General features: G+C 64.7%; 1 protein-coding gene across 1 annotated transcript in view; it reads left to right on the top strand.

Annotated features, from left to right (window-relative positions):
- BAHCC1 (BAH domain and coiled-coil containing 1) overlaps positions 1-23,807 on the top strand; it is a 54,688-nt gene extending 30,881 nt beyond the window's left edge. The window contains exons 4-27 of the mRNA XM_079903663.1: positions 2,574-4,319; positions 4,602-4,710; positions 5,048-5,256; positions 5,409-5,567; positions 5,813-6,009; positions 6,188-6,521; positions 7,597-8,433; positions 12,416-12,615; positions 12,754-12,890; positions 13,525-13,635; positions 15,838-15,958; positions 16,795-17,090; positions 17,850-18,028; positions 18,128-18,429; positions 18,657-18,764; positions 18,851-18,986; positions 19,071-19,185; positions 19,287-19,362; positions 19,488-19,596; positions 20,333-20,452; positions 20,601-20,777; positions 20,884-22,070; positions 22,234-22,470; positions 23,062-23,807. Of these exons, the coding sequence (XP_079759789.1) occupies positions 2,574-4,319; positions 4,602-4,710; positions 5,048-5,256; positions 5,409-5,567; positions 5,813-6,009; positions 6,188-6,521; positions 7,597-8,433; positions 12,416-12,615; positions 12,754-12,890; positions 13,525-13,635; positions 15,838-15,958; positions 16,795-17,090; positions 17,850-18,028; positions 18,128-18,429; positions 18,657-18,764; positions 18,851-18,986; positions 19,071-19,185; positions 19,287-19,362; positions 19,488-19,596; positions 20,333-20,452; positions 20,601-20,777; positions 20,884-22,070; positions 22,234-22,470; positions 23,062-23,268 (7,409 nt within the window). The 3' untranslated portion in view covers positions 23,269-23,807. The remainder of the gene's footprint in view (positions 1-2,573; positions 4,320-4,601; positions 4,711-5,047; positions 5,257-5,408; positions 5,568-5,812; positions 6,010-6,187; positions 6,522-7,596; positions 8,434-12,415; positions 12,616-12,753; positions 12,891-13,524; positions 13,636-15,837; positions 15,959-16,794; positions 17,091-17,849; positions 18,029-18,127; positions 18,430-18,656; positions 18,765-18,850; positions 18,987-19,070; positions 19,186-19,286; positions 19,363-19,487; positions 19,597-20,332; positions 20,453-20,600; positions 20,778-20,883; positions 22,071-22,233; positions 22,471-23,061) is intronic.
- Positions 23,808-24,168: the final 361 nt, after the last annotated feature.

Here is a 24,168-nt window from a genome sequence, read left to right as displayed (position 1 = left end):
TCCGTGAAGAGGGCATGCTCACGCCATGCACACACACACTCACGTCTGCGTGCAAAGTAGGGCATTCCGTGAAGAGGGCATATGCTCATGCCATGCACACACACACTCACACGTCTGCGTGCAAAGGCCCAGCCTCAAGGAGCCCGTGGGAGATGTAGCCACCTGGAGATGAGACAGGTGTGGGGAGTGGCATGAGGCCTTGCTGCCCTGTCTGCAGGATTTTCCTTGGTGGGGTGACGTCTCATTTGCATTTTATAAAGATCTTCTGGGGGTGGTGCCCAAGAAGCTGGGGCAGAGAGATTTTTCGGTTAGTTACTGTGTTTAGATGACAAATAATGGACTTGAATGGGGACATGGGATCCCATGGGAGACCTGAAATGGGCATGAGGGTCAGGGGGTTCCCAGATAACCCCCCATTTATGGCCCAGGCTGTAGGAGGGCGGCGCACCTGCAGAGGAGCAGTTCAGAGGGGAGGGGTGAGTTCAGCTTCCTTGCAGAGGGACTGGGGGACCTGCCTTCCCAGGGGTGACTGGACATTCATGGTGGGGGGTCAGTGCCAGAGGGGCAGGTTAAGAGGTTGACCCAGGCCAAGGAGAGGGACCACCTGGGTAAGGAGGGTGGATAAGGACAGAAGCAGCTCCGGGGAGCCCAAGGATCCCCAAGATCAGGGCTCTGAGTGGGGGTCGGCTTCAGGTGGCAGCAGCTAAGCAGGAGAGAGTCCTGAAGGGTCTCACAGAAGGAAGGGGACCCCAGAGAGGTGACCCTGCGAGGCAGGTTGGCGGCGGGCCTGTGGCCAGCCCTCCTGCCCTTCCACCGCCGTCCCCAGCCCCTTCTCACAGCCTCCCACTCTGTGACCTCAGCTTGTCTATGTCCTGGAGCCCATCTTGCATCTTTGTCCAGGCAGGGCTAGGGAAGGCCTTGGCCCAGCCCAGGGCTGGCCAGCTTTGATGGGTGCAAGTAAGACCCCGCCTACAGACAGGGCCAGGAGAGCTCCCAGCCCCATCAAGGGTAGGGATGGACGCTGGACGCTCCCAGGGAACCAAGTCTCCTCGGGGCTGGAGGCCAGGTGCACTGCTGCCCAGAGGACAGCCCCCCGCAGGCGTCAGGCTGAGCACCTCAAACTCCCACATCAGCCGCTTGTGTGCTGCTGACAGTGCTTGTCAGGAGCAAGCAGGTGGTCCCAGCCCCAGAAATCGGACCCACAGCTAGGGACCCCCTCCAGGGTGTGGGCCCCCGGCTTCCAGGAGCACTCACTGGCTGGCGGCCTCCTGCTTTCACAGTGCTGTGGAGGAGCCCCACCCAAGAGCACTTTGGTTTTGGAAATTGAGCTAATTAGCTTTAGCTACACTCTTCCCCCTTGCTTTAATTAGCAGGAAATTGACTAGTAATTTACATGACTCAGGACGGTTTTACAAGTTCTGAAGGTTTCTTTTGTTCCCTCTCTGCTCCATGCCATCCAGGGTGCCAGCTGGGTGTAGATGGGGTTGGCCCTCCAGGGTCCCCAGAGACAGGCTTAGGGAGCTGTGGGTGTCCCCAGGGCTGGCTGGGGACCCAGGTAGAGAGCAAGGCACCCCAGGTTGAGGGCCCATGCTGGACAGCAAGCCGTGGCCCAGCGCAGGGAGCTGGGGTACACCTGCCACCCACCCAAGCTGGATGGGCCCAGAGCTGTAGAGGCATTGAGAGCCCATAGTGGACTAGGTGGGGACGGCCATCTGGGACCATTTTCCTTTCTTTAAATGATCCTAGGCCCCCAGCCTGGCTGGGGGCCTCCCAGGGTATTCAGGAGGTAGGTGGGCCCGGTCCTTCACACCCGGCCCATTCTCAGACACATACCTGCCCTGGGCCTCACTTCCTCCTGGGGGTCTTAGCACTTACAGGGGGCTACTAAAGGCTGTCCACTTTACTGTCCACAGTGCACGGTCCTGCTTACAGGGGCGTCTCTCAGGCAACTCTCCACGTGGCTGGGCATCCTGAGCTGTGTGCTGTGCACTTAGCCATTCCCCAACTGTGAGCCCACAGCCTCCGCAGCTTTTAAGGTTCTGACAGCTGTTTGTAGAGACCCAACCAGTTTACACTCCCCCAGCATCGTGTGGGGTTGGGGGAGAGGCCCGTGGCCCCAGACCTCACCCCCTGGCTCTGGTCAGGGCACACTGCCGCCCGCTCCTGCCTTCCCTTCACTAATCTCCATGGGTACAGCCGGGCACAGGGGCTGGGCTCTTTGCAGCTCCCATCTCCTAGGGGCTGAACATAAGTCAAAAGCTCTGGGGCATGGGGAGTCAGTGTTTAATGGGGACAGAGCTTCAGATTGGGAGATGAAGAATTCCGGAGATGGACAGTGGTGAAGGCTGCATCACACGAGTGTACTAATTACCACTGAACGGCACACTTAAAAATGGTTAAAGTGGTGATGTTTACATCACGTGTATTTTACAATTATAAACCTTCCTCATAAAGTGCCAGTGGGTCAGTGTCAGCTGGCAGTGGGGAGGCACCTGGCACAGTGTCTTGGGGGCACTGAGCCCTCCAGCCCCTGCCCCAGGCTTCCCGGTGACCTCAGCTCTCTCGGCACACAGATAACTTCTACCTGCGCAACCTGCCGCCCCAGCCCACGCTCCTGCCCGCCAACCACAACTTCCCCAGCGTGGCCCGGGCCGCCCCCGGCCACCCCATCGGCTCCTGCAGCCGCGACCGGGGCGAGGCCGGCCACCTGCAGAAGGGCGCCAAGGAGTTCGACCGCTTCCTCATGGGCAAAGAGAAAGCCGGCAAGGCGGCCGAGGGCAAGGAGCGGCCGGCGGTGGAGGAGGACGTCGTCAGGGGGCGGCACAAGCTGGTGCTGCCCATACCGGGGGACTCGCACTGCAAGGAGGGTGGCGTGGCCCGGGGTGCCTGCGAGGGCCGCCCCAAACACCTGGCCTCCTGCCTTCTCAACACCAAGGTGCTCGACGGTGAGCTGGGCAGGTCCGCGCTGGCCAGCTGCGCGGGGGGTGTGCTGGGGCGGCCGGGTGTGGGCGTGCCGGCCTCCGGACGCTGCACCAAGGAGGCAGCCGGCCCCGTGGAGCCTGGGCCAGCCTTCGGCGAGTGCCTGGAGCGGAGGCAGCTGCTGCACCATGCCGTGCCCTACACGGTGCCGTCTGGCCTGCCCGCCGGGCCGCCCCCACCCCTCAGCACGGCCGCCGGCTCCTTCCCCTGCCTGCAGCTGCATGGGGGCCCGGATGGGCTCTGCCCCCTGCAGGACAAAGTCCCCCGGGACCCGAAGGCCAGCGGGCCCACCTTCGTGCCTTCCGTGGGACACCTGGCCGACAAGAGCCGCCCGTTCCAGGTGGCCGAGGCCTGTGCCGTGGCGGGTGAGGGCAAGGACCGGCACCTGGATGGGGCTGCAGTGCCTGACCATGCTGCGCTTTATGGGGTCTCCTATGCCCACCTGAAGGCCGAGGGCAAGGGCGAGCGGCGGCCCGGGAGCTTCGAGGCGGCCCTCAACCCCCGGCTGAAGGGCCTGGAGTACCTGGACAGCGCAGGCCCCGAGGCCCCCTTCCCGGGGCTCCCCAAAGCAGGTCTGGACAAAAGCGGCTACTTTGAGTTACCCGCCCCCTCACAGGACTGCGCCCGGCCAAGTCACCAGGACCCGTTGGGCGGGAAAGTCACCCAGGCCTGCTGCACTTTAGACAAGACTGCCAGCAAGGAGACCCCTGTGGGTGCCCCCGGGGCCCAGAAGGTGGCTCGTATCCGGCATCAGCAGCAGTCGGTGGCCCCCGAGGTAGAGCCGGGGGGCAGCGGGGCTGAGGCCAAGCGCAAGTCTCTGGAGCTGGCGTCTCTGGGCTACGGCGGGCCGCCCCCGCACCCCTGGAGTGTCCAGTCGGGCCAGGGGGCCACCGTGGCCATCAGCGAGGAGTGCAAGGCTGGCGCCTACTTGGACCCCTTTGGCGGCACCCTGCAGCAGGCCGCCCTCCTGCCTCAGGACCTGCCCGCCCCGCCTGACGAGGTCTCGGCCATGAAGAACCTGCTCAAGTACAGCAACCAAGCACTGGTCGTCGGCCAGAAGGTGCCCTTCGTGGGCCTGGGGGGCCTGAAGGCCAGCTGTGCCCAGCAGGACGGGAAGTTCCCCGCCTCCAAGGGCACGGGCCAGGCTCCCGGCGACATGGAAAGGCCCGACTGTGCCCGAAGCCGAGAGCACGACGCTCCGCATGGCGATGGGGAGGTGCGGCAGCCGCCTGTGGGCATTGCGGTGGCCTTGGCCCGGCAGAAGGACACGGTGAGCCGGGCGGAGTCAGCCTACAGTGCCAACACAGGGCGGCAGGGCCGGGCAGCCCCCGCCTTCAAAGGTATGGCCCCTCCACAGAGAGGGAGGCGTGGGGCTGTGTTGCTGACCTGCCCTCATCCACGCACCTGAGGCTCCCAGGGCTGTGCCCTGGGCCTTTGTGCCCATCACCTCCCCATGTCTCCAGGCCCTCCCAGGGCTGCCCTGCCCTGCCCCTTCCCTGCGAGGGCCACGGGGCAGAAAACCCTCTCTTAGTTCATCGGCCCCCCTGGCTCGAAGTAGGGTTCCTGCTGGCTCCCCAGCCGCCCCAACCCTCGCCCCTTTCTACCATCTTTAACCTGTGCAGCTGGCGGTGGGCCCCGCTCCGCCCACGCTCTGGACCTGGAGGCCGAGGAGGAAAGGGTGCGTCTGTGCGAGGACCGCTTGGGGCTCGCCGGCCGTGAGCTGCTGCTGCAGTAAGAACCGGGCTGCAGCCTTCGGGGTGGGGTCCGGGCCGTGCCTCTGGGCTCACCCGATATTGCCGTGTGGGATTAAGTGGCCGCTGTGTCAGGTTTTGTGGCCTGTCTCAGGCACAGCTGTGCACCCACCCCAGGCTTTGCTGGGGTTTCTGTCGCTGTTGGAGGGAGTTCTGCTAACTCCCCCTCCCTCCTCTGCTAATTCTCCTTCTGCTGGGGGACTGCTGCTGGGACAGATACCTCTGGCGCTGAGCGTGACCCCGAGGGGTGAGGTGGAGGAGCTGGGCCAGGGATGGCAGCTGTGCTGAGCCCCCCACCCATCCCCCGTGACGTACAGGGACAACAAGGACCTCGTGGAGTTCGCCCGGATCCACCCGTCAAGCGGCTGCCCTGGAGACCTGGCCCCCCATCTCATGATCGCCGGGGGCTCCTCCCTGCAGAGCAGCCAGCTGGGCGGGGACCCAGCCCCCCATCCCCACCCTGCCCACCCCCCCTGGCTGCCCCGCACCCGCAGCCCCTCCCTGTGGATGGGGGGACATTCCTACGGTCAGTGCTCTGAGGGCAGGTAGGGGTGCATGGGGCAGGACAAGAGTCCTGGCCGGGCGTGGTGGCCATTGCTGGCCTGGGGCTGACAGCCCTCAGCCTGGAGCCCTGCTTCCTGCCCCGCACTGCCTGACCTCAGTGCCCTGTCTCCCCAGGCCTCGGGCACCCTGCCCTGCACCAGAACCTGCCCCCCGGCTTCCCTGCGTCCGTGCCTGGCTCCATGCCCCCCGTCTTCCCCCTCTCCCAGGATGCCCCCACACAGCTCGTCATCCTGCCTCCTGAGCCCACGCCCCACGCCGCCCCCCATGCGCTTGGTAAGGGCCCCCCGGGCCAGGCTATTCGCGTGTGCGGCTGTCAGAAGTGGGTCTGAGGAAGGGAGCAGCCCCCCACGGGGGTAGGGGAAGGGACAGGGAGTCAGGCACCCGGCCAGAGCCCGGGAGGCAGGTGCGAGGCGGTCGAGCGGGAGGTGAGGGCTGGCAGAGGCCAGCTCGGTGGCTGGGATGCAGCCCGGCGCTCTGTCGCCGCCGGGGGCTGACGAGCCCTTTGGCCCGGCCCACAGCTGATGTCATGGACCAGGCTTCACTGTGGCCCCCCATGTACGGGGGCCGGGGCCCTGCCTCCCACATGCAGCACCCAGGCCAGCTCCCTGTCTACTCGCGGTCCCAGTTCCTACGGCAGCAGGAGCTCTACGCCCTGCAGCAGCAGCAGCAGCGGGCCGCTCAGGCTCTGGAGCAGCAGCGGGCCACCCAGTTCCAGGTACCTGCCCCCTCGGCCACACCCAGCTGGGACCCAGGACACTGCTGGCTGCCTCTCTGCTGCAACCTGGCCTGGCCCAGGAGTCCCCACTGCACACTCCCCCCACCCCTGCCCCACGCTGATGTGATGCCCTGAGCAGGGGGCCCAACCGGGCTGAGCCTCTGCCCCAACCCAACAGCAGAAGCCTGAGGACCGCCACCTGGAGCTGGAGGAGCCCGCCCAGGAGAAGGCCTTGAAGTCCACCCACAAGCCAGTTGCCTTAACCCCCACGGCCAAGGGCACCCCCTCACCCGCCACCGCAGGCCCTGCCAAGCTGTCACCCTGCTGCCACTCTCCCGCCCCGAAGCCCCCCGCCGCCAGCTGCCCTACACCACCGCCGCATCCTGGCGCCCCGTGCACTTTATCCGTCTGCCCCACCGGCAGCCCCGGGCCAGGCTCCAAGCTGCCCAGCGCCGAGGAGAAGAGTGGGGAGGGCCAGCGGCCCGGAGCCGACCTCAACACGTTGGAACCAGGTGAGAGCGGGCGGCACTGGGCTGGCCTTGGCCTGCCCCCCTCCACTCAGGCCTGTCACTTGTCTGGTGGGCAGGGCTGCCTGGCTTAGCACCTTCAAGGGTGTCCTCACAGACCCAGTCCCCCCAGTAGGGCCTGGGGCAAGGTCGCCTGTCCCTCTGCTCTTTCTCTTCCTTCTTCTCCACAGTCCTACTGGGGGACCCACAGGGGAGGCACTCAGGGCCCCCGCCCCTGGCAGATGGGGCAGGATGAAGGTCAGGCCCAGCCGGCTGGCACTGGAGCCTTGTGGATAAGGAAGCGCCTGGCCTGCCGGGGACAGTGGCAGGACCACAGGGCAGCAGGCACGAAGCTGGGCAAGGGAGCTCATCCTCACTGTCAGGGCCCGAAATGCCACCACTTGGGCCCAAGGCAAGGAGAGGCAGCCTATGGTGGAGGGTCCAGGCCCAGCCTCGGCCTCTGCAGCTGCCCTCCCACCCTCCGCCCCGCAGCTCCTCCACAGCTATTTGATTCTCTCTCAATTAGGCTGAGTGTGTACACGGGAAGCCCGTGTGGCGAACATAAAATTCGTCCCAGTTCCACAAGAAGGAGGCTGAAGCCATCCGAGGTTGTTGGGTTTTTTTTTTCAGAGTTTTTTTCCTTTTTTTTTTTCTTTTATTGTAGTTAATGGGGCATAATGCCTCCGACAGGCTGCCAGCTCGTTCTGGTTCAGGGAAAGCCCTGATTCAAGTGTCTTGTTTTAAAATCCCCCTTTTCTGGTTAGCCACACCACACAGACCAGAGATGGCCTCCAGGGACCGCCATGGACCCCCCCCACCCCCGCCCCACCCCCGCACGAGGCAGTGGCTCGAGCTGGGGAGCACACAGCTGTCCTGGCCAAGGAGGAGGGCCTGGGGGCTTCCCCTCCTGCACCCGGTGCTCCCCTGCTGCCCCCCTCAACATACCACGTCCCCATTCCTGCCTCACACATTTCACAGGCAGAGGGTTGGCTGGGGATCCTCCCCGTCAGGTGTGGGTCTGAGGTGTTTGAGGTCACCCTCACCCCCAGCTGCTCTCTCCTGACAGCGCCCTCTTTTGCAGACCTGCCTCCCGGATACACGTGCCCTGCGGCGGGCTCGGGCTTCTCCCTGCCCCGCATTGTGCACTCATCTGACCTCTCGGACCCCGAAACTATGCAAACCGCCCCGCCGGGGGCCCAGCCTGAGCTGGCCAGGACGTTCCCACCCGGGGAGCTGGGCCCACACAGCCCCCAGAACCTGGAGGAGCCTGGGCTGCCCTCAGGGGCCAGGGAGGCCACCCAGGACCTTGCCGCACACCCCAACCCTGCCGAGCGGGGACCCCCGGGGAAGGCAGCGGACCCCAGCCCACTGGAGGGGCTGCGAGAACTGCGGTGTGGGGCCCTCCTCGAGGGAGGGGGACCTGAGGCCACTGGCCAGGCTGATTCTACTCAGGGAGGGGCCCAAGAGGAGAGGACCACAGAGGAGGGACGGGAGGAGGGAGAGCAGGGGCCCTCACTGGGGGCCAGCCCCCAGGCCACAGAGCAGCCGGCAAGGAGCCTGGGTGCCCCGGATCAGGCCACGCCGGGCGAGCAGCAGGCCCCTGCAGAAGCAGAGGCGGAGGAGGCGGCCAAGTTCAAGGAGGCCGAGCTGGAGGAGGAGGAGGAGGAGGACTGGGGGCTGACTCCCGAAAACAGCCAGCCGCCCAGGGAGCTGCCGGGTCTGGACGCCCTGGTGGCAGCCACCATCAACCTGGGGGATCTGCCCGCTGTCAGCCCACTGGACCCTCAGCCCCGCACTGTCCCTGGGCCACCCAGCACAGCTCCCCTGCCCCGTAGCTCAGGGATTCATGGCATTGCCCTGCTCAGCGAGCTGGCCGACCTGGAAATCCAGCAGCAGAGGACTGAGCCAGACCTACAAGGTAAGCCCCATCCCTCCGGAGCCCCAGGAGCTGGACCTTTGGGCATAGGCTCAGGGTCAGCCGGCCAGTGGCCTTCAGCCCTGCTCCGTTGTCCCCACAATGTGGCCCCTTGTCAGGAAACCAGGCAGGTGTGCCCACACGGTGTTACCCCCAGCCCTGGCTGCAGGGTGAGCCATGGGGTAGGGCCTCAGGGCCAGGCCTGCACCCTGACGATGGTGTCAGAAAGGTGGCTGTGTGTATTCACGATGCCCTGAAGGGGCTTGAGGGTGTCTCCAGTTTACACACAAGGATGCCAAGGCCCACAGGGGTGGGGGTGGGGGGGTCAGGTCACTAAACTACGGCCTCACAGCCAGGAAGCGGGTAGGAAAGACGGTGCTCTCGCTATAAGCTTTCACTTCCTTGGGTTCTGCAGCTTCCGAACCTAGCCTGCACGGGGCCCAGCTCAGGACGTGGCAACCTCGCCTCCCAGGCCCCAGGGAGGTGGCACCCCCCACGTCCCCCTCAGCCTCACTAGGCCTTGGGGCTGACCTGTGGGACAAGATGCTCCTGGGCTCCCTGCGCCCTGCCCAAGGTCCCCAGGGTGCCAGCCCAGGGCTGGTGCCGCCCTGACTCGGACCAGAGCCCAAGGGCCAGGTGTTTGCTTAGGCCTCTCTAGCACTTAGGTCCCCCACAGGGACCCCTCCCAGGCGCTCCCTGCCGGAACCCCTCAGGCGGTGAGGGGAGCACCCCCAGCCAGGCTTTGTGCCCCGTTGATACTTATAGAAAGAACCCAACAAAGTCCTCAGCTGGCCCACTCGTTTTCCCACCGCGTGAAGCTCTCCACTGCCCACTGCCAGCCACCAGCACCTCTTGTGCTGCATGGAGCTACGGGAAGGTTCTTGTAAAGTTAATTTCCCTGAAGGTCTCTGTGTCACTCCTCTCTTGTCTGACCAGAGGGGCCACCACTGTGCTGAAGAGAGTAAGCCGGGGGGCCCTTGCCGGTCAGGAACTCTGGGAGGGCCTCGCCTGGAGCTGTAGCGTGAGGCGGGGCTGCCCCAGTCAGGGCCTTGCTGCCCAGAGCCACCGAGCAAGTGTGGCTGGCGTGCGGGTGCACCGAGCAGGCTGCCGGGCGCCATGTGTGTGGCCACCGGTCTGTGCACGTGAATGCCTGCTGGACCCGTGCCCGTTCATTGAATGGATGCTCACGTGTAGACCACGTGTGTCCCATTGTGGGTATTGCAGCTGCCAGCCCAGGCCAGGCCCTGCTGCCACTGCTGGGTCTCCACCCAACCCTTCCCTTCTGGAACCTCCAAACCCTCCTCTCCCCTCCTGTTTCTCCCAAAACCCCCGCCCTCCCCTCTTGGAGCCCTCAGGCCTTCACCCTCCCCTCCTGCTGCTCCCAGGCCCCCACCCTCCCCCTGTCCCAGTTACTTGGCCCGTCTGCGCAGCCTCTCAGCTCTAGAGCCGTTCCCTACAAGCTCAGTGACTGCTTTGCCTGAAATTACTTAGGAAATCAGTTCATTTTCTGAGCAAAAGGCAGGACTCACAGACAGAGGAGGCGGGAGAAGACCATGCCGGGAACGGGCCAGGGTACAGAGGGGAGAGGGAGGGGTAGAGATCCAGAGGGACATCGGGGCCTCCTGCCCCCTCCTCCCAGAGGAGACCCCCTGAAGTACCTCCCAGGCCAGGCAGAGCTGGTGAAAGGCCAGGTGGCGGCCCCTGAGAAGTGGGGGTGAGGAGGTAACCAGGTTCTGAAAGGTGACATGGCCCCCAACTCCCATAGCCGGGCTGAGTGGAGCTGGTATTCAGGTCCCGGGCTCTTTGCTCCCAGGCTGGGGCCAGCCCCACCCTCACTGATGTGGGCGTCCAGAGCCCTCACACCCCGCACCAGTAGGACTTGGCCGCAGGACCCTGGCTTATCCCCCACCTGGGCTCAAGTCTAGGGAGCTCAGTGGGCAGGCTGCCCAGCCCGCGGACCGCCATCGCGGGGGGCAGGGACTCAGGCCCCAGATGGAGCCCTGGGGTGGGAGGGAGTCGGACACTTCTCTGGCCGTTCACTTGGCTGGCGTGGATGCTGGGGCCTGCCTGCAAGGGCCCATCCCCAAGACACCCAAAATGCTCCACTCTGCATTTGGAGGGGCCACTGGGGGGCATGGTGCCCACTGGGCTTCCCATCCACCCTGGAATTTTGGGAAGGCCAGGCCCTGTCCCTTCCGGAGTATGGTTGCCCCTTGTTCCTGAGTGACCCACCTGGTTTAGGTGAGTCAAGATCCCAGACCCCCCTTTTGAACTTCCCTGCTGACCTGCACCCCTCCTCCCACCTTCTCCTGGCCCCAACAGCTTCTACCGGCCTGGCTGGTTGGGGGAAGTCCAAGCCTTGGCCCTCTTCTGTGCCTGTGGAGCCCTCAATCTGCCTGGACAGCCCAGCCCTACATCTCTTCCGGGACAGGGATTATAGACCCCCGAGGCTTGGGGGTGGGGCTGTTATTGTCTGCCGCACAGCTCCCTGAAATGGAGAGCAAGGCCGGTTGTTTGGAGGCCAGAGAAGAGCCCAGCAGCACCACCACCCCCGCCATCTCCCCGAGCCCACCATCCCCTCGCAGAGCTCACCCTGCAGGACTTTGCAGTCTCAGCAGGCTTAGCCTGAGGAGTGGGGGCCGGGGTGGGGGGGCTTCAGGGAGGAACAGAGGGGCTTCCTAGCAGTCACAGGGACCCCAAGAGATGAGGAGACCCTGTGGAACTTTTAGCTGAAATGGGGCTTGCAGATATCCCTGCCCCAGCTGGAGGTGGGAGGAGAAAGCCCCCTCAGCGCCTCCCCCACCTTCCCAGGGCACCTTTGACCCAGCAACCCACCTCTGGCCTTGACCCAGCACTGCGTACAGAGGGTTGAACTTCCGGTGTCCACCTGTGCTTTGTCCCATTACTGAGGGTGGGTCACGGTGATAACTCCATCAAGGCTATGGCTGGGCACTTCCCCTTTTGTAGTTACTAAGTATTTCGTGGGGAGGGACTTTGAAATGGTGTGATATCCCCTTCCCCTTCAAACATTGGATTCATTTATCTATATCAGTGTGACTTGTGGAGTTTTATTCGCTTCAATCCGTTATAATTTGTCACTGTCACTATTTAATTTTGGTGATTGAATTATCTCAGATTTGGCCCCTTCAGCTGGATCATCCTCTGAGAACTTCCTGTGTTCCCAGCTCACCCCGAACGTCCCAGTCCCTGGAATCAGCCATTTCTCCAAGGAGCCCAGTTCGCTTCCTCAGAGAATTTTAGAAGCCAAGTTCAGGGTGCTAGGTGTGCTCGTTGCTACTGGGGTGTTGCTGCTCTCAGGCCTTCTCAGAGGGCAGAGCTGGCTGTGTGTTCTAGAAATCACGACTGCCCACTGACACCTCCAGCTCTAGGCACCCTGTCTGACCCCACAGGGCTCATCCTGGCTGATTCCTTCCCCAGCTGTAACGCCTCGTAGGATCAGCCCACCTGTGCATGCCCAACCCCCATTTCTGCCACCACCCTCTCCCCGTGGTTGCGCTCAGTCCCAAGTCTCCACTCCAGGCCTGTCCCCTGGATGGACACTGCCCTCCACTGGCTCGGCTCTGACCCTGCACTGGGCCATCCCTCCCCACCCACCAGGGCTGACTCTCCGGGTTTTCATGGATCTGGAAGAGGGCAAAAATGCGAGGCAGTTTCTGTTACGAGCATAGCAAGCCACGTGCCTGAATGGTGTGGGCACTGTCCTGAGGACTTGTGCCATCCCAGCCGGCCTGGCCCACAGTAACCAAGGGTGACATCTCTCCCACCCAGAGCAGAGGCGAGTGTTAGGTGCCCATCTCATTGTTCCAGGCCGCCTCACTGCGCGTCTCAGGGAGTGCGGCTGCCTCCGGGCGTCTGGGGGTGGGGGTGGGTACGTGGGGTAGGAGGGAGTAGTCTGGGCTGTGCTGAGATGCAGGCTGACATCAGGAGCCTCCTGCACACACACTGACCCTCATGTCCCCTGCAGAGGAGGAGAATGTGCTAGCCTTCAACCTGCAGCGCCTGGCCACGCTGGCCTCAGCCTGGTCCCTGGTAGAGGCTGCTGGCCTGGAAAGCCCCGCCTCCTTGGCCCCGCCCTCCACTGCCGACTCCTGCAGGGCTCCCACGCTCACCCCCCGCATGCAGATCCTGCAGCGCAAGGACACCTGGACCCCCAAGACCAAGCCTGTGAGTGGGGGGCCCTGGTCGCCCCCATTGCCCAGTGCCGTGACCTGGGGGAGGCCTCGAGTGCCCAGGCTGGCCACCTACCCACCCCATCTTGGTCCCCTAGCTGGGCTCACGGGCCCCTGTGCCCCTGCCTACTAGGTATGCCCACTGAAGGCTGCCATCGACCGTCTGGACACACAGGAGGTAGAGATGCGCGTGCAGCTGGCGGAGTTGCAGAGGCGCTACAAGGAGAAGCAGCGGGAGCTGGCCCGGCTGCAGCGCAGGCATGACCATGAGTATGGCCCAGGCTGGCAGTGGGGTGGGGAGGGCTGGAGCGTGGCTTGTGGAGACACCCCCAGTTCAGGCACTGGGGCAGATGTGGGCACAGCCCAGCCCAGGGCCACCGCCTTGTGGGAAGAGGTCAACCTGTGTATGCTGGGATGAGTTGGGCCAGAAGTGGGGGCCTGGGAGGGTCCCCAGAGGTAGTGGAAGGTTGAGGCGTTCACTCAGTGGAGAAACCAAGGGAGAGTGGAGGGGTGGAAGGACCACCCAACAGAGACTGGTGCGAGGCAGAGGCCGGTCCTCATGATAGGGGGGCAAAGGGTGAGAATAGTGGTATCTGAGAGGGGGCTGGGAGGCCGGGGCAGGATTGGGGTGTGGGAGGGCGGAGGGAGCCCCTAAAGTTGCCGTAGCAGTGCGGGGAGCTCACCTGACTGGAGTGTGCAGGACGGCTGAAACTGGGAAGCAGGGATGGTGGGGGCAGCGGGGACGCTGGCTCAGCCTTGCCCTCCGTTTGGGGACCAGGCTCCCGCCAAATCTTGGGAGGGCCCGCCCCCCGCCACAGCCCCCAAGGGTATTGCCCTCTCCTGGACCCCTGTCAGGGAGCCAGGACAGGCGTCAGCCTCTGACCACCCCTCCTGTGGCTCCCAGGAGAGACGAGAGCTCGCGGAGCCCTGCCAGGCGAGGCCCCGGCCGGCCACGGAAGCGCAAATACTCCAGCTTGCTGCCTGCCCTGCGACCCAGCGAAGGCAAGAAAGTCAAGTGAGTCTTGCATGCATGGGCCCCGTGGGGTGCGTGGGGCCGGAGGTTACTCAGTGGCGCTGGGCTGGCCCAGGTGCCCTTGAGGCCCGGGCAGTGGGGACTGGGCTCCTCTCTGGCTTCCGTGGCCGCTGGGCCTCCGTCACAGCTTCTCCTGAAGATCCAGAACCCCGGACCAGCCGCGGTGGGGAGCGTCTGGGGCACTGAGCCCGTAGCAGACAAGCCCCTCCCCCTGGGCCTGGGGCATGGCCGCACCAGCTCCACGCACCTGGCCGTGGCCGGCTGGGGCCGTGGCGTCCCTCCTGCCAGGCCCCGGCCCCAGCCCGGCCCCACGAGTGCGAGGCGGCGTTGCGTAAAAGCCTCTTTATCTGCACCGTATAGAGTCGTTGGTCACGCTGCGGTGCTGCGCACGGCTGCCGGCGCGCGGTTATTATCCATTACCCGCCCGGCGCAGTCATTGGCGCACTCCCGGGCCTGGTATAATTGTCCTTCTCGGCTACAAATTGCCTCTCCCGGCAGGCCCATTTGCATAAATCCTCGAGCTCCTCCAAATACGATTGGCGCGGCGTGTGCGCACTGCATCAATCCTGATGATTTGGTAATAATAGTTAAATCGGCACTAAATGGTTCCTTCAATTAAGACAGAGGCAAAAAATTAATCTCAGGGCTTTATGTCACAAAACATTAGCAAACGCGGAGAAGGTTACAGGGAGGGGAGTTCGCGTAGGCTGCTGCGGACGGGGAGGGGATGCACCATATGGCTGGGGGGCCTCCCCAGGCTGTCCCTCCGCCCTGCCCAGGTGTCACCCGGCGGGGGCTCCAGGGGCCTCCCTTTGAGGACCAGCCAGAACTGTAGGGGCTGCTGGCTAAGACCAGGGCCTGGCAGGGGGCCCTGTTGGGGAGCCCCTGGCGAAGCTGCCCCATGCTTTGCTCGAGCCCGCCTGGCGCCAAGCCCCTGCCTGACCCTGGAAGCCCCATCCTGGTGCTTGCATTGTGGCCACTTTCTCCACTGACCTGAGAAAACAGGCCCTGGCTGGACGAGGAAGGAAGCCAAGGCCAGGGCCCTCCCTTCCTAAGGATCGGGGTTCCCTCCCGCCCTCTCCCCATCTCAGGCTCCTGCCCACTCTCCATCCCTCTGGGGGGCCCCTGCCCTTCAGTAGCTGCTGACAGTTGGACCCAGGCAGGAAGTGGGAGGGCCGAGGCCTGGGGGCCAAGCATGGTTCCGGGCCGGCTTCCTGCCTGGCCTCTCTGGGCAGGAAGGTAAAAGTTGACGTCTGGCCGCACAAGGCCAGGGCCGGGCCAGGGCCCTCAGCCTCCATCTGTGACTCATTTTCATTAATGCTATGTGGGTAAGGGAGGGAGTAGGTGAGAGGCCTAGCCCCCAGCCCCTGTCTGGCAAAGGACCGGCAGCCAAGCTCCCAGCCTCACACCTGTGGGACACAGGGAAACAGGCTCAGAGTCAGCAGCTTCCAGGGCCCCATCTGGGAGCTGGGGGGGGGGGGTGGTGCAGAGTTTCTCCTTTGAGACGGAGAATTGAGGGCAGGGGACAAAGCTCTGAGGGGTCTGAGCCCAGCACTGGGGGTCCCTGGGGGCTAGGAGGCAGAGCCTGGGCACGAGTTTCTCTGGCCGCTGTCCCCCACATCCTCTTCCTGGCGGTGGCAAAGATGCTCGGGGTGGATCCCTTTCTCAGGGGCCTCTCCTGATGCCCTTTTTGTTCCTAACTGAGGTAGCTGCTGGCCTTTGCACTCACTCAGTGACCTCAGTGAGTGCAAAGGCCAGCATGATCCCACCCCAGCCTTGCACAGAGGCACAATTTAAAGCATCCCCATTTTCCAGGTAGATAGACTGAGGCCACAGCCCAGGTCACACAGTGGCCCAGCTGGCCACAGAGCCCTGGCCCCCAAGCAGTGGGCTGCCCCTCCCCAGTCAGTGGGCAGAGGGGGCTAGCTAGGTAGCGGGGGCCGGGGGGCTCAGCACTGGCTTGGCCCCCCTGGCCTCCCAGCAGCTCTGTGTGCTTAGAGGAGACTGGCCCAGGGGCACAGCCTTGGCCAGGAAAGAAGCAGGGCCCTTACAGGGGCAAGTGGGTCTCCCAGACATGCAGCTGCACCACACGACCCACCGCGGTGCCCTGGCTGCTGCCACAGGGACTGTCTCGGGGACAAGGCCCAGGTGCGCAGGTGTGACCCGCGCCCCCCGTGCTCCCAGGGCAGTGCGGTCCAGCCTGAGCCTGCTGTGCACCGAGCTGCGGGGCGGCGATGATGAGCCCTCGAAGAAGCGAGGCCGGCTGGAGAAGGGCACCTACGTGGGCCTGCAACCCGCATCTGCGGTGAGTCCCACAGCAGCCTCACCCTCAAGCCCGGGGGCAGGATGTCAGATGGACAGGACAGGGGGCAGGCGGTAGACCAGCCCCAGGCCAAACACTGCCACCCCGCCCTGCCCCGTGTCACCATCCGGCTGGGGCCCCACTGCTCAGATGAGCAGACAAGGTCCGGCGAGCTTCGTGTGCGTCACACAGAGGCGAGCCTGTGAGGCTGCAGGTGTGACCCGGGCTGGTTATGCTCCACGACCCCTCGCTCTCCTCTGCTCACTCCAGCGGGAGGAAAGCAACACACAGTCATCACAGGTCACAGGAGGGAGGGCTCACGATGTCCACCATGTCAGGTGCATACCTGGTGTAGTGGGTGGACCGAGGGCACTGCCCCTCCCTTGGGACAGGCTTCCCCAGGGGTGCCAGCACCCCATTCCTTCTCAGTACAGTGGGTGCCTCCCACCCCTCACCTATTCTAGGGTCCTGGGAGGGACAGGTGAGAGGTGGGTCTGAGTCTGTTGTCACTTTGCCTGTCCCTCCCGGAGCAGGAGGCTGGTCCCTCTCTCTAGGACATGACACACACCTGGGCCCTTGGCCACCCTCCGCCAAGCTGAGTAGGCTGGGCCGTCCGGGGAGGCTGTGCCATGGGGGACAGGACAGGCACAAGCTTAGGCTCCAGTGGGCAGGCCCTGTGCCCCGGGGCCAGATTCCCTCTCGGGCATTTTGGAGGGCAAGGCCAGCGAAGTGTCACCTTCCAGGCCCAGCGCTGGCAGAGGGGAGGCCGAAGGCCGCAGGGCCGTGGCTCAGGGCGGGGGACCCGGTGACTGCAGCCTCCACCTGCCCGTTTACTACAGGAGAAGGTTCGGTGCAAGAAGAGCAGCGGTCAGGGCGACCTGGCATCTGCAGTGGCCCACAAGGTGGCCCAGCTGAAGCCGAAGGTCAAGAGCAAGGGGCTGCCCACCAGCCTCAGCCCCTTCCGGCGGAAGGAGGCCACCCCAGGGGGTCGCATCCGGAAGAAGCTGTCGCGAGCCAAGAGCGCCAAGGTGTCTGGGGCAGCCCGGCACCCACAGCCAGATGGTGGTGCTGCTGGCAGGGAGACACCTAAGTTCCCAGCCCAGCCGGCAGCGGCCACAACACATGAGGCAGGCAAGTTGTCGGTCTGAGCTGCACAGCCAGGACCTCCACGGTCACTGGAGGCTGGGGGAGTGGGTGGGCGGGAGCTGGGACAGCCATCAGAGCCTGGTCAGGGCTCATTGCGTATGCCGGACACAGGGAGAAGCTCTCACTGGCCCAGGATGGGTTCTCCGTGCCCCACCCCCACACGGGGGGGGCCACAGGGAGAAAAGAGGCTGCTGGATGCATCCTGGAAAGAGGGGCTAAAAATAGCCCTTCTGCCCGCTCCAGCCTGCCTTCCTGCAGCGTCCGGCCCAGTGACCTGGAGGGGTTATCTGGCCCCCAGCAAACACACATGTCCAGAAACAGGAGCCTGGAAAAATAGATGCTTCCTCCCTGCCAGCCCCTGCCCCCTCCCCCAGGTCCCGACTGAGAAAGAACAAAGGGAGGGAAGAGGAAGCAGGAAACAGGAGGGCATCTGGCAGGGGGACGAGGGAGGGGAAGGGGCTGCCCTGGGGAAGGGGGTCCCCAGCCCTGCAAGGCGGGTGCTCCACTGCCCAGCGCATAAGAAAGGAAAACTGAGGCAGAAAAAGGGAGGTCAGAGGCAGCCCCTTCTCCTTTCTGGTCCAAACACCCTCACCTGGACACCTGGCCCAGGTGCCTGCCCTCGAAGCAGCCCCGGGATGACAGTGACGGGCTCCACTCAGCCCCCAGCACATCCGCCCCCCCGAACCCACCCCAAAATGGCACTGCTCTGGTTTCAAATCACCTGGACCACCCGCCTCTCCCCAGGCAGCGGCTCGGACAGTGAAAACTGCGAGGGTCTGTTGGAAACAGAGGCACCTCCCAAGGACCCCGGGCTGGCACTGCACGCTGGGGCCCGCGTGGCCGTGCTGGGGCCCTCGCCCTCCTCCGTGGTCAAGATGGAGGCCAACCAGAAGGCCAAGAAGAAGAAGGAGAGGCAGGGCTTGCTAGGTACCCAGGGGGTGAAGGCGGGCTGGGGCAGGCCTGGCCGACGAGGGCCCCAGCAGGCAGCTGGGGCTCCTGCAACGGCTTCCCTCCCTCCCTCCCCAGGGGCCTGCCGCCTGTCCAGCCCCGAGAGTGAGGTCAAGGTCAAGAGGAGGACGGTGAAGGCCAAGGTGGGCGGCAAGCTGGAGCGGGCCCCGGGGCGCAGGCCCCCAGGTGGGCCTGGCAAGAAGAAAGCCAAGGGCAAGGCCAAGGGCAGCCTGCGGGCAGAGCCGGGGGCCACACCCGGCAGGGAAGCCCTCTGCAGCCCCACCCGGGCCTTCACCTGCCACGAGGAGGGCAGCAGGCTGGCCAGTGAGCGCCTCAAGAGAGCCACGCGCAAGAGCACGGTGCTCCAGCCAGGGCTGCGGGTGAGGGCCAGCGGGCACCCCAGGGTCCTGGGCCCAGCAGGGTGGGTGCCAGATGTGAAGGGCCTTCGGGGACATTTACTCCACTCTTTCTCTCCACTTGCTACACCAAGTCACACTCTGGGACTCCTATTCAGGGTCACACTCAGGGTCGGCCTGAGTCACACCATGGTCAGGCTGGGGGCAGGAAGGCTGGTGCCGCCCTCACCTCAGCCCCTCCCCTCCGACAGCGGAAGAACGGGGCCCTGTCCATCGCCCTGTCGCCCCGCAACGCCAAGGCCATCCTGGGGAGGGGCAGGAAAGCGGGCAAGGTGAAAACCAAGGCTGCCGGCAAACAGGTAGCATCCCCACCCCGACCTTGGGACCCAGCCAGCCCTGACCTCTCCTGCCCCTCCCAAGAGAGCTGACACTTCTGACCCCCCAGGGCAAGGGCCGGGCGGTGAGCCGGCTGCTGGAGAGCTTCGCAGTGGAGGACGACTTTGAGTTTGAAGACAGCAGCAGCCTCTCAGAGGAGGAGGAGGCCAGGGGCCCCCTGAGCGCCGAGCAGAGCGCCGCCTTGGGTGAGCGGCCAGGAGGGGATGCCGAGCGTCTGGGGCCAGCAGTGGGCGGAGAGGGGCCAGGTGCTGACACCCCCATCTCCCCAGCACGCTCGTGCACCATCCACAAGGAGGACCTACAGGACGGGCTGCCCGTGCTCATCCCCAAAGAGGACAGTCTGCTATACGCAGGCAGCGTCAGGACCCTGCAGCCCCCCGACATGTAAGGCCTGGGCGTGCACAGGGAGGGGTGTGGGCTGAGGCCTGAGCGGGAGGTGGTGGATGCGCAGGCCTGTCTCATGCTCCCCCACCCATGCCCCTCAGCTACAGCATCGTCATCGAGGGTGAGAGAGGCAACCGGCAGAGGATCTACTCACTGGAGCAGCTGCTGCAGGAGGCGGTGAGGGGACAGCCCCTGCTCGGCTCACCACCCCAGGGAGGTGGACCTGGCTGCGCCCAGCCCCTCCCGGGCACCCCTTGGCCAGCCCCACCCACTCACGGCCGCCGCCCCCACTGGTCCCGCAGGTTCTTGATGTCCGGCCACAGTCCAGCAGGTACCTCCCGCCCGGCACGAGGGTCTGTGCCTACTGGAGCCAGAAGTCCCGCTGCCTGTACCCAGGCAGCGTAGTGCGAGGTAAGCCCCGCCCAAGGACCCCCAGGGAGGCCCATCAGCCCCTCCCCTTAGGCGAAGCTGAAGATGAGAGACCCGAGTGCCAGGGAGGAGACCCTGTCTCTCAAGGAGGGCCTCCCGCCAGCCCTGCTTCCCAAGCTGGAGCGGGTCAGACAGAGCAGATGATAACATCAGCTCCCTGGTCGCCAGGAAAAGGCGAGGGGGGACCTGGGGTGAGGACAGGGTGGAGCCTCTGGCTGTCCAGAAGGCCTAGCAGAGAAGGGGCCCCAGAGCCCCAGACCTGGGGGTTATAAACTGGTCACCTGGGCACCAGCTTTCCTGGGGTAAATCCTTCTGCCCCCTCCCCCAGGCACAGGACGCGGGGACCCTGCGGTCTGACAGGTCGGGGGCAGGGGGGCGGGCGGGCCTCAACCAGGCATGTGTTTGCACACATGCGCGTGTGCGTAGGGGGAGGCCGGGGCCCCACGTCCCTGTGAGTGTGCCCTGGGATGCGGGTGATGGATGGCGGTAATATTGCCTCTCCGGCCGCACTCCAGGAGGTGGAGGGGAGGCAGGCTGCTCCCAGCTGCCATGGCAGCTCCAAGGTCAAATGTGATCAGGGAGCAGAATATCCCAGCGTCATCTGTCAGGCGCTACGGAGCCCATCCTGTCATCCTCCCGTCCCGGCCACCCGGCCACCAGGGAGAACCCCGTGGGCCCCGAGCAGAGGGCCCCGTGCTCAGGTGGGCCCTGTCTCCAGGCGCCTCCAGTGATGAGGAAGACGACCTGGACTCCGTGGTGGTGGAGTTTGACGATGGGGACACCGGCCACATTGCTGTCTCCAACATCAGGCTGCTGCCTCCGGACTTCAAGATCCAGTGTGAGCCCCAGGGCCCTCCAGCGTGGGGTCCTTACCTTTCTGGGTCGGCCCCTATGGCTGGAGTCGGGCTGACAGTCTCCCAAGGAGGGAGCAAGGGGAGGCGGTCACCCTGGCAGCACGGCGCTGAGGCCACTGGTCCACTCTGCAGGCACAGAGCCCTCGCCAGCCCTGCTGGTGTCCAGCGGCTGCCGAAGGACCAAGAAATCTTCCTGCGAGGCGCCCCCACCTGGTGAGGCCGCCGCTCCCAGCCTGTCTCCCAAGGCACACGATGGCCCTGAAGCCTCAAAGACCCCCGGGAAGAAATCCGCAGGCAAAGACAAAGCTGGTACTCGCGGGACTGCGGGGACCTCGGGTGGGGAGGCACCCTCGGGAGTGGGGGGCCAGAAGGGGCGGGCAGGTAGTTCCTCTGACTCTCCCTGGCCTCTCCCCAGGCAAAGCGGAGCTCCTGGCCTCTGGTACCAAGCCCTCCGCGGGGGCCTCAGACCACTTCCTGGGCCGCCGGGGCAGCCCGCTGCTGAGCTGGTCCGCGGTGGCGCAGACCAAGCGGAAGGCGGTGGCCACGGCCGCAGCAGGTGGCAAGGGGCCGGGCGTGCTGCAGAACCTCTTCCAACTCAACGGCAGCGCCAGGAAGCTGCGGGCCCGCGAGGCGCTCTTCCCCGTCCACAGCGTGGCTGCTCCCGTGTTTGGCAACGGCTTCCGCGCCGACTCCTTCAGCAGCCTGGCCAGCTCCTATGCTCCCTTTGTCGGCGGGGCCGGGCCCGGCCTGCCCGGGGGTGCCCACAAGCTGCTGCGGGCCAAGAAGGCCGAGCGGGCGGAGGCCGAGAAGGGCGGGCGGCGGCGGGCGGGCGGCGAGTTCCTGGTCAAGCTGGACCATGAGGGCGTGACCTCCCCCAAGAGCAAGAACTGCAAGGCGCTGCACGCGGGTGACAAGGATGTGGGGCCCAGGCCAGGGAGGCCCCTGCCCGGCCCCAGCTATGGGCACCCGGCCCTTGTGGGCAAGGACAGGAAGGGGCGGTCGCCTGTCCACCCGCTGCCCATGGGGCTGGCGCTGCGCAAGTTCGCAGGCCAGGCTGAGTACCCGCTGCCCTGCGACAGTGACTGCCACAGCTCCTACTCGGACGAGGAGGAGGACGGGCCTGGCCTGGCCCCCGGCGTGCCCTCCCGCTTCCTCGCCCGCCTTTCCGTGTCCTCCTCCTCCTCGGGCTCATCCACCTCCTCCTCCTCTGGCTCCCTGTCCACCTCCAGCCTCTGCTCCTCGGATGACGAGGGCTCCTCCTACAGCTCAGACGAGGAGGACCCAGCCCTGCTGCTGCAGACCTGCCTCACCCACCCGGTGCCCGCCCTCCTGGCCCAGCCCGAGGCCCTGCGCTCCAAGGGGGCTGGCCCACACCCGCACGCCCAGCGCTGCTTCCTGTCCAGGGCCGCGGTGGCCGGTGGGGGCGTGGGCGCGGGCCCCAGCAGTGGCAGACCCAGGCTCAAGCGCAAGGAGGCCCTGAGCTTCTCCAAAGCCAAAGAGCTGTCCCGGAGGCAGCGGCTGCCCTCCGTGGAAAACCGGCCAAAGATCTCAGCCTTCCTGCCTGCCCGGCAGCTCTGGAAGTGGTCGGGGAACCCCACACAGGTAGGTGGGCCCGACCATGCACACTGACACACAAGACACACCATCTTTCTCTCCTACACACTCCCTGCGTCTGTCTCTGTCATTCTGTCCTGTGTCCCCTGCCCGCCGCCTGTCCCCGAGGCTCCTGTCCTCACTGCCCTCTGCCCCTGGCTGTCTCCTACAGAGACGCGGCATGAAGGGGAAGGCCAGGAAGCTGTTCTACAAGGCCATCGTCCGGGGCAAGGAGACGCTTCGCATCGGGGACTGTGCCGTCTTCCTGTCAGCTGGGCGGCCCAACCTGCCCTACATCGGCCGCATTGAGAGCATGTGGGAGTCGTGGGGCAGCAACATGGTGGTGAAGGTCAAGTGGTTCTACCACCCAGAGGAGACCAAGCTGGGGAAGCGGCAGAGCGACGGGAAGGTGGGGACCGGGGTGGGGCAGGGGGTCCGGGGGTAATGGGCAGGCTCAGAGTGGGGGGCCTGGGAAGGGGTACCTCAGCAACTGGCACCAGCAGCCAGAAGGGGAGTGGTCATCTATGGACATCCCTCGCCCCCGGTTCCCACACCTCAAGGCCTCCCGGCCCAAGGGTGCCGTGGGCCCCACAGAGAGTAACACAGCTGAGGACTCAGGCCCCAGAGCCAGGCCACCTGGATCCCTCCCCAGCTGGGCCTTTGTGGCTCCCCACGCAATGGGTGACAGTTTCACCTTGTGGGGGGCTGTGGCCCACAGCAGCCCATGTCCCCCGCCACGGGCCTGCTGATCCCTGCCTCCCAAGGTCAACCCAAGACAGAAAATGCCCCCAGCTCACTCTCCAGTCTTCCCTGAGAACCATGTTTGCAGACGGTGCAGAAACAAGTGTTTCTCCAATTCTGCCAGCCTGCTGGGGGTCCGGGCGCAGACCCCGGCCACACAGTTAAGAGCTTATCCAGAACTGAGGGTCCTGGGTCAGGTGGGGTCCGCTGGCCAAGGCCAGACCTGACGCCGAGCGCTCCTCGCCCCCTTCCCCAGCAGAACGCGCTGTACCAGTCCTGCCACGAGGATGAGAACGACGTGCAGACCATCTCCCACAAGTGCCAGGTAGTGGGGCGCGAGCAGTATGAGCAGATGACACGGAGCCGCAAGTGCCAGGACCGGCGGGACCTCTACTACCTGGCGGGCACCTACGACCCCACCACCGGGCGCCTGGTGACGGCCGATGGTGTGCCCATCCTGTGCTGAGCCTGCACAGACCGGCTGCAGGTGACCCACCTGCCCCGCCATGCCCAGTGCCAGAGCCACAGGGACGTGAGGACATGAGGACCCAGCCCCATGCCTCCGAGCGGGAGGCTGGCCCACACCTCGGAGGGGCAGGTCTGAGCAAATATGCAAACCCACCAAGGCAAGATCCAGGCTTTTTTATTATTTTCCCTGGAAGGAGAGAGAGCTTTTGGGCATCAGAACCCAGTTCATCCGTCTGCTGCGGAGGGTCGGCTGTGCCCCGACTGGGACCTACCGGCCCTCTCTGTTTTCCCACATCGGCAGTTCACGAGAGATTAGAATCCAAGCCATATTTTCCCTAGTACCTCCGACTGTCTCCCACCAGGGAAAGCAGAAATCAGGTGTGTTGTCTATTTATTTCTCTATGTAAATATTGTATTTCTGCGGGAAAGTTTTATGGAAAAAAAGCCGAAAAGGATTTTTTTTTCCTCACATGCGTAACGAGGGTATGCGTGCGTGAGTGTGTGTGTGTGTGTGTGTGTGTCTGTGTGTGTGTGTGTGTGTGTGTGTGTGTGTGTGTAGAGATTTTGTTCTTGGGGGGGGGTGGGTTTCTTTGAAAATGCACTGTTTTCCTCAGCCTAGCTGAGTTCCAACTGGGGCGTCTGTGACGACAGAGGCAGCTGGGGGTGGGGGCAGGGGGGCCGGAGGGCACAGGAGAGGTCAGACAGGACCCTAGGTTACACCTGTTGATATCTTGGGGGGACTGTCTAAGATGGAAGTCACACTCAAGTTTATTTCCTTTTAATTCATCTCCTGGGAAAAAAAGGATTGGGGGGCGGGCTTGACGATAAGGGTCCCTCGGGGAGAGAAGGGATGCCAGAGCAGGCTCCCCAGCCCGAGAGCGTGACGGCAGCCATATGT

The sequence above is a fragment of the Stenella coeruleoalba genome (assembly GCF_951394435.1).
Source record: "Stenella coeruleoalba genome assembly, chromosome: 19".
Lineage (NCBI taxonomy): Eukaryota > Metazoa > Chordata > Mammalia > Artiodactyla > Delphinidae > Stenella > Stenella coeruleoalba.
Note: the sequence above shows the minus strand (reverse complement) of the source record. Positions and strands in the feature narration are given on the sequence as shown.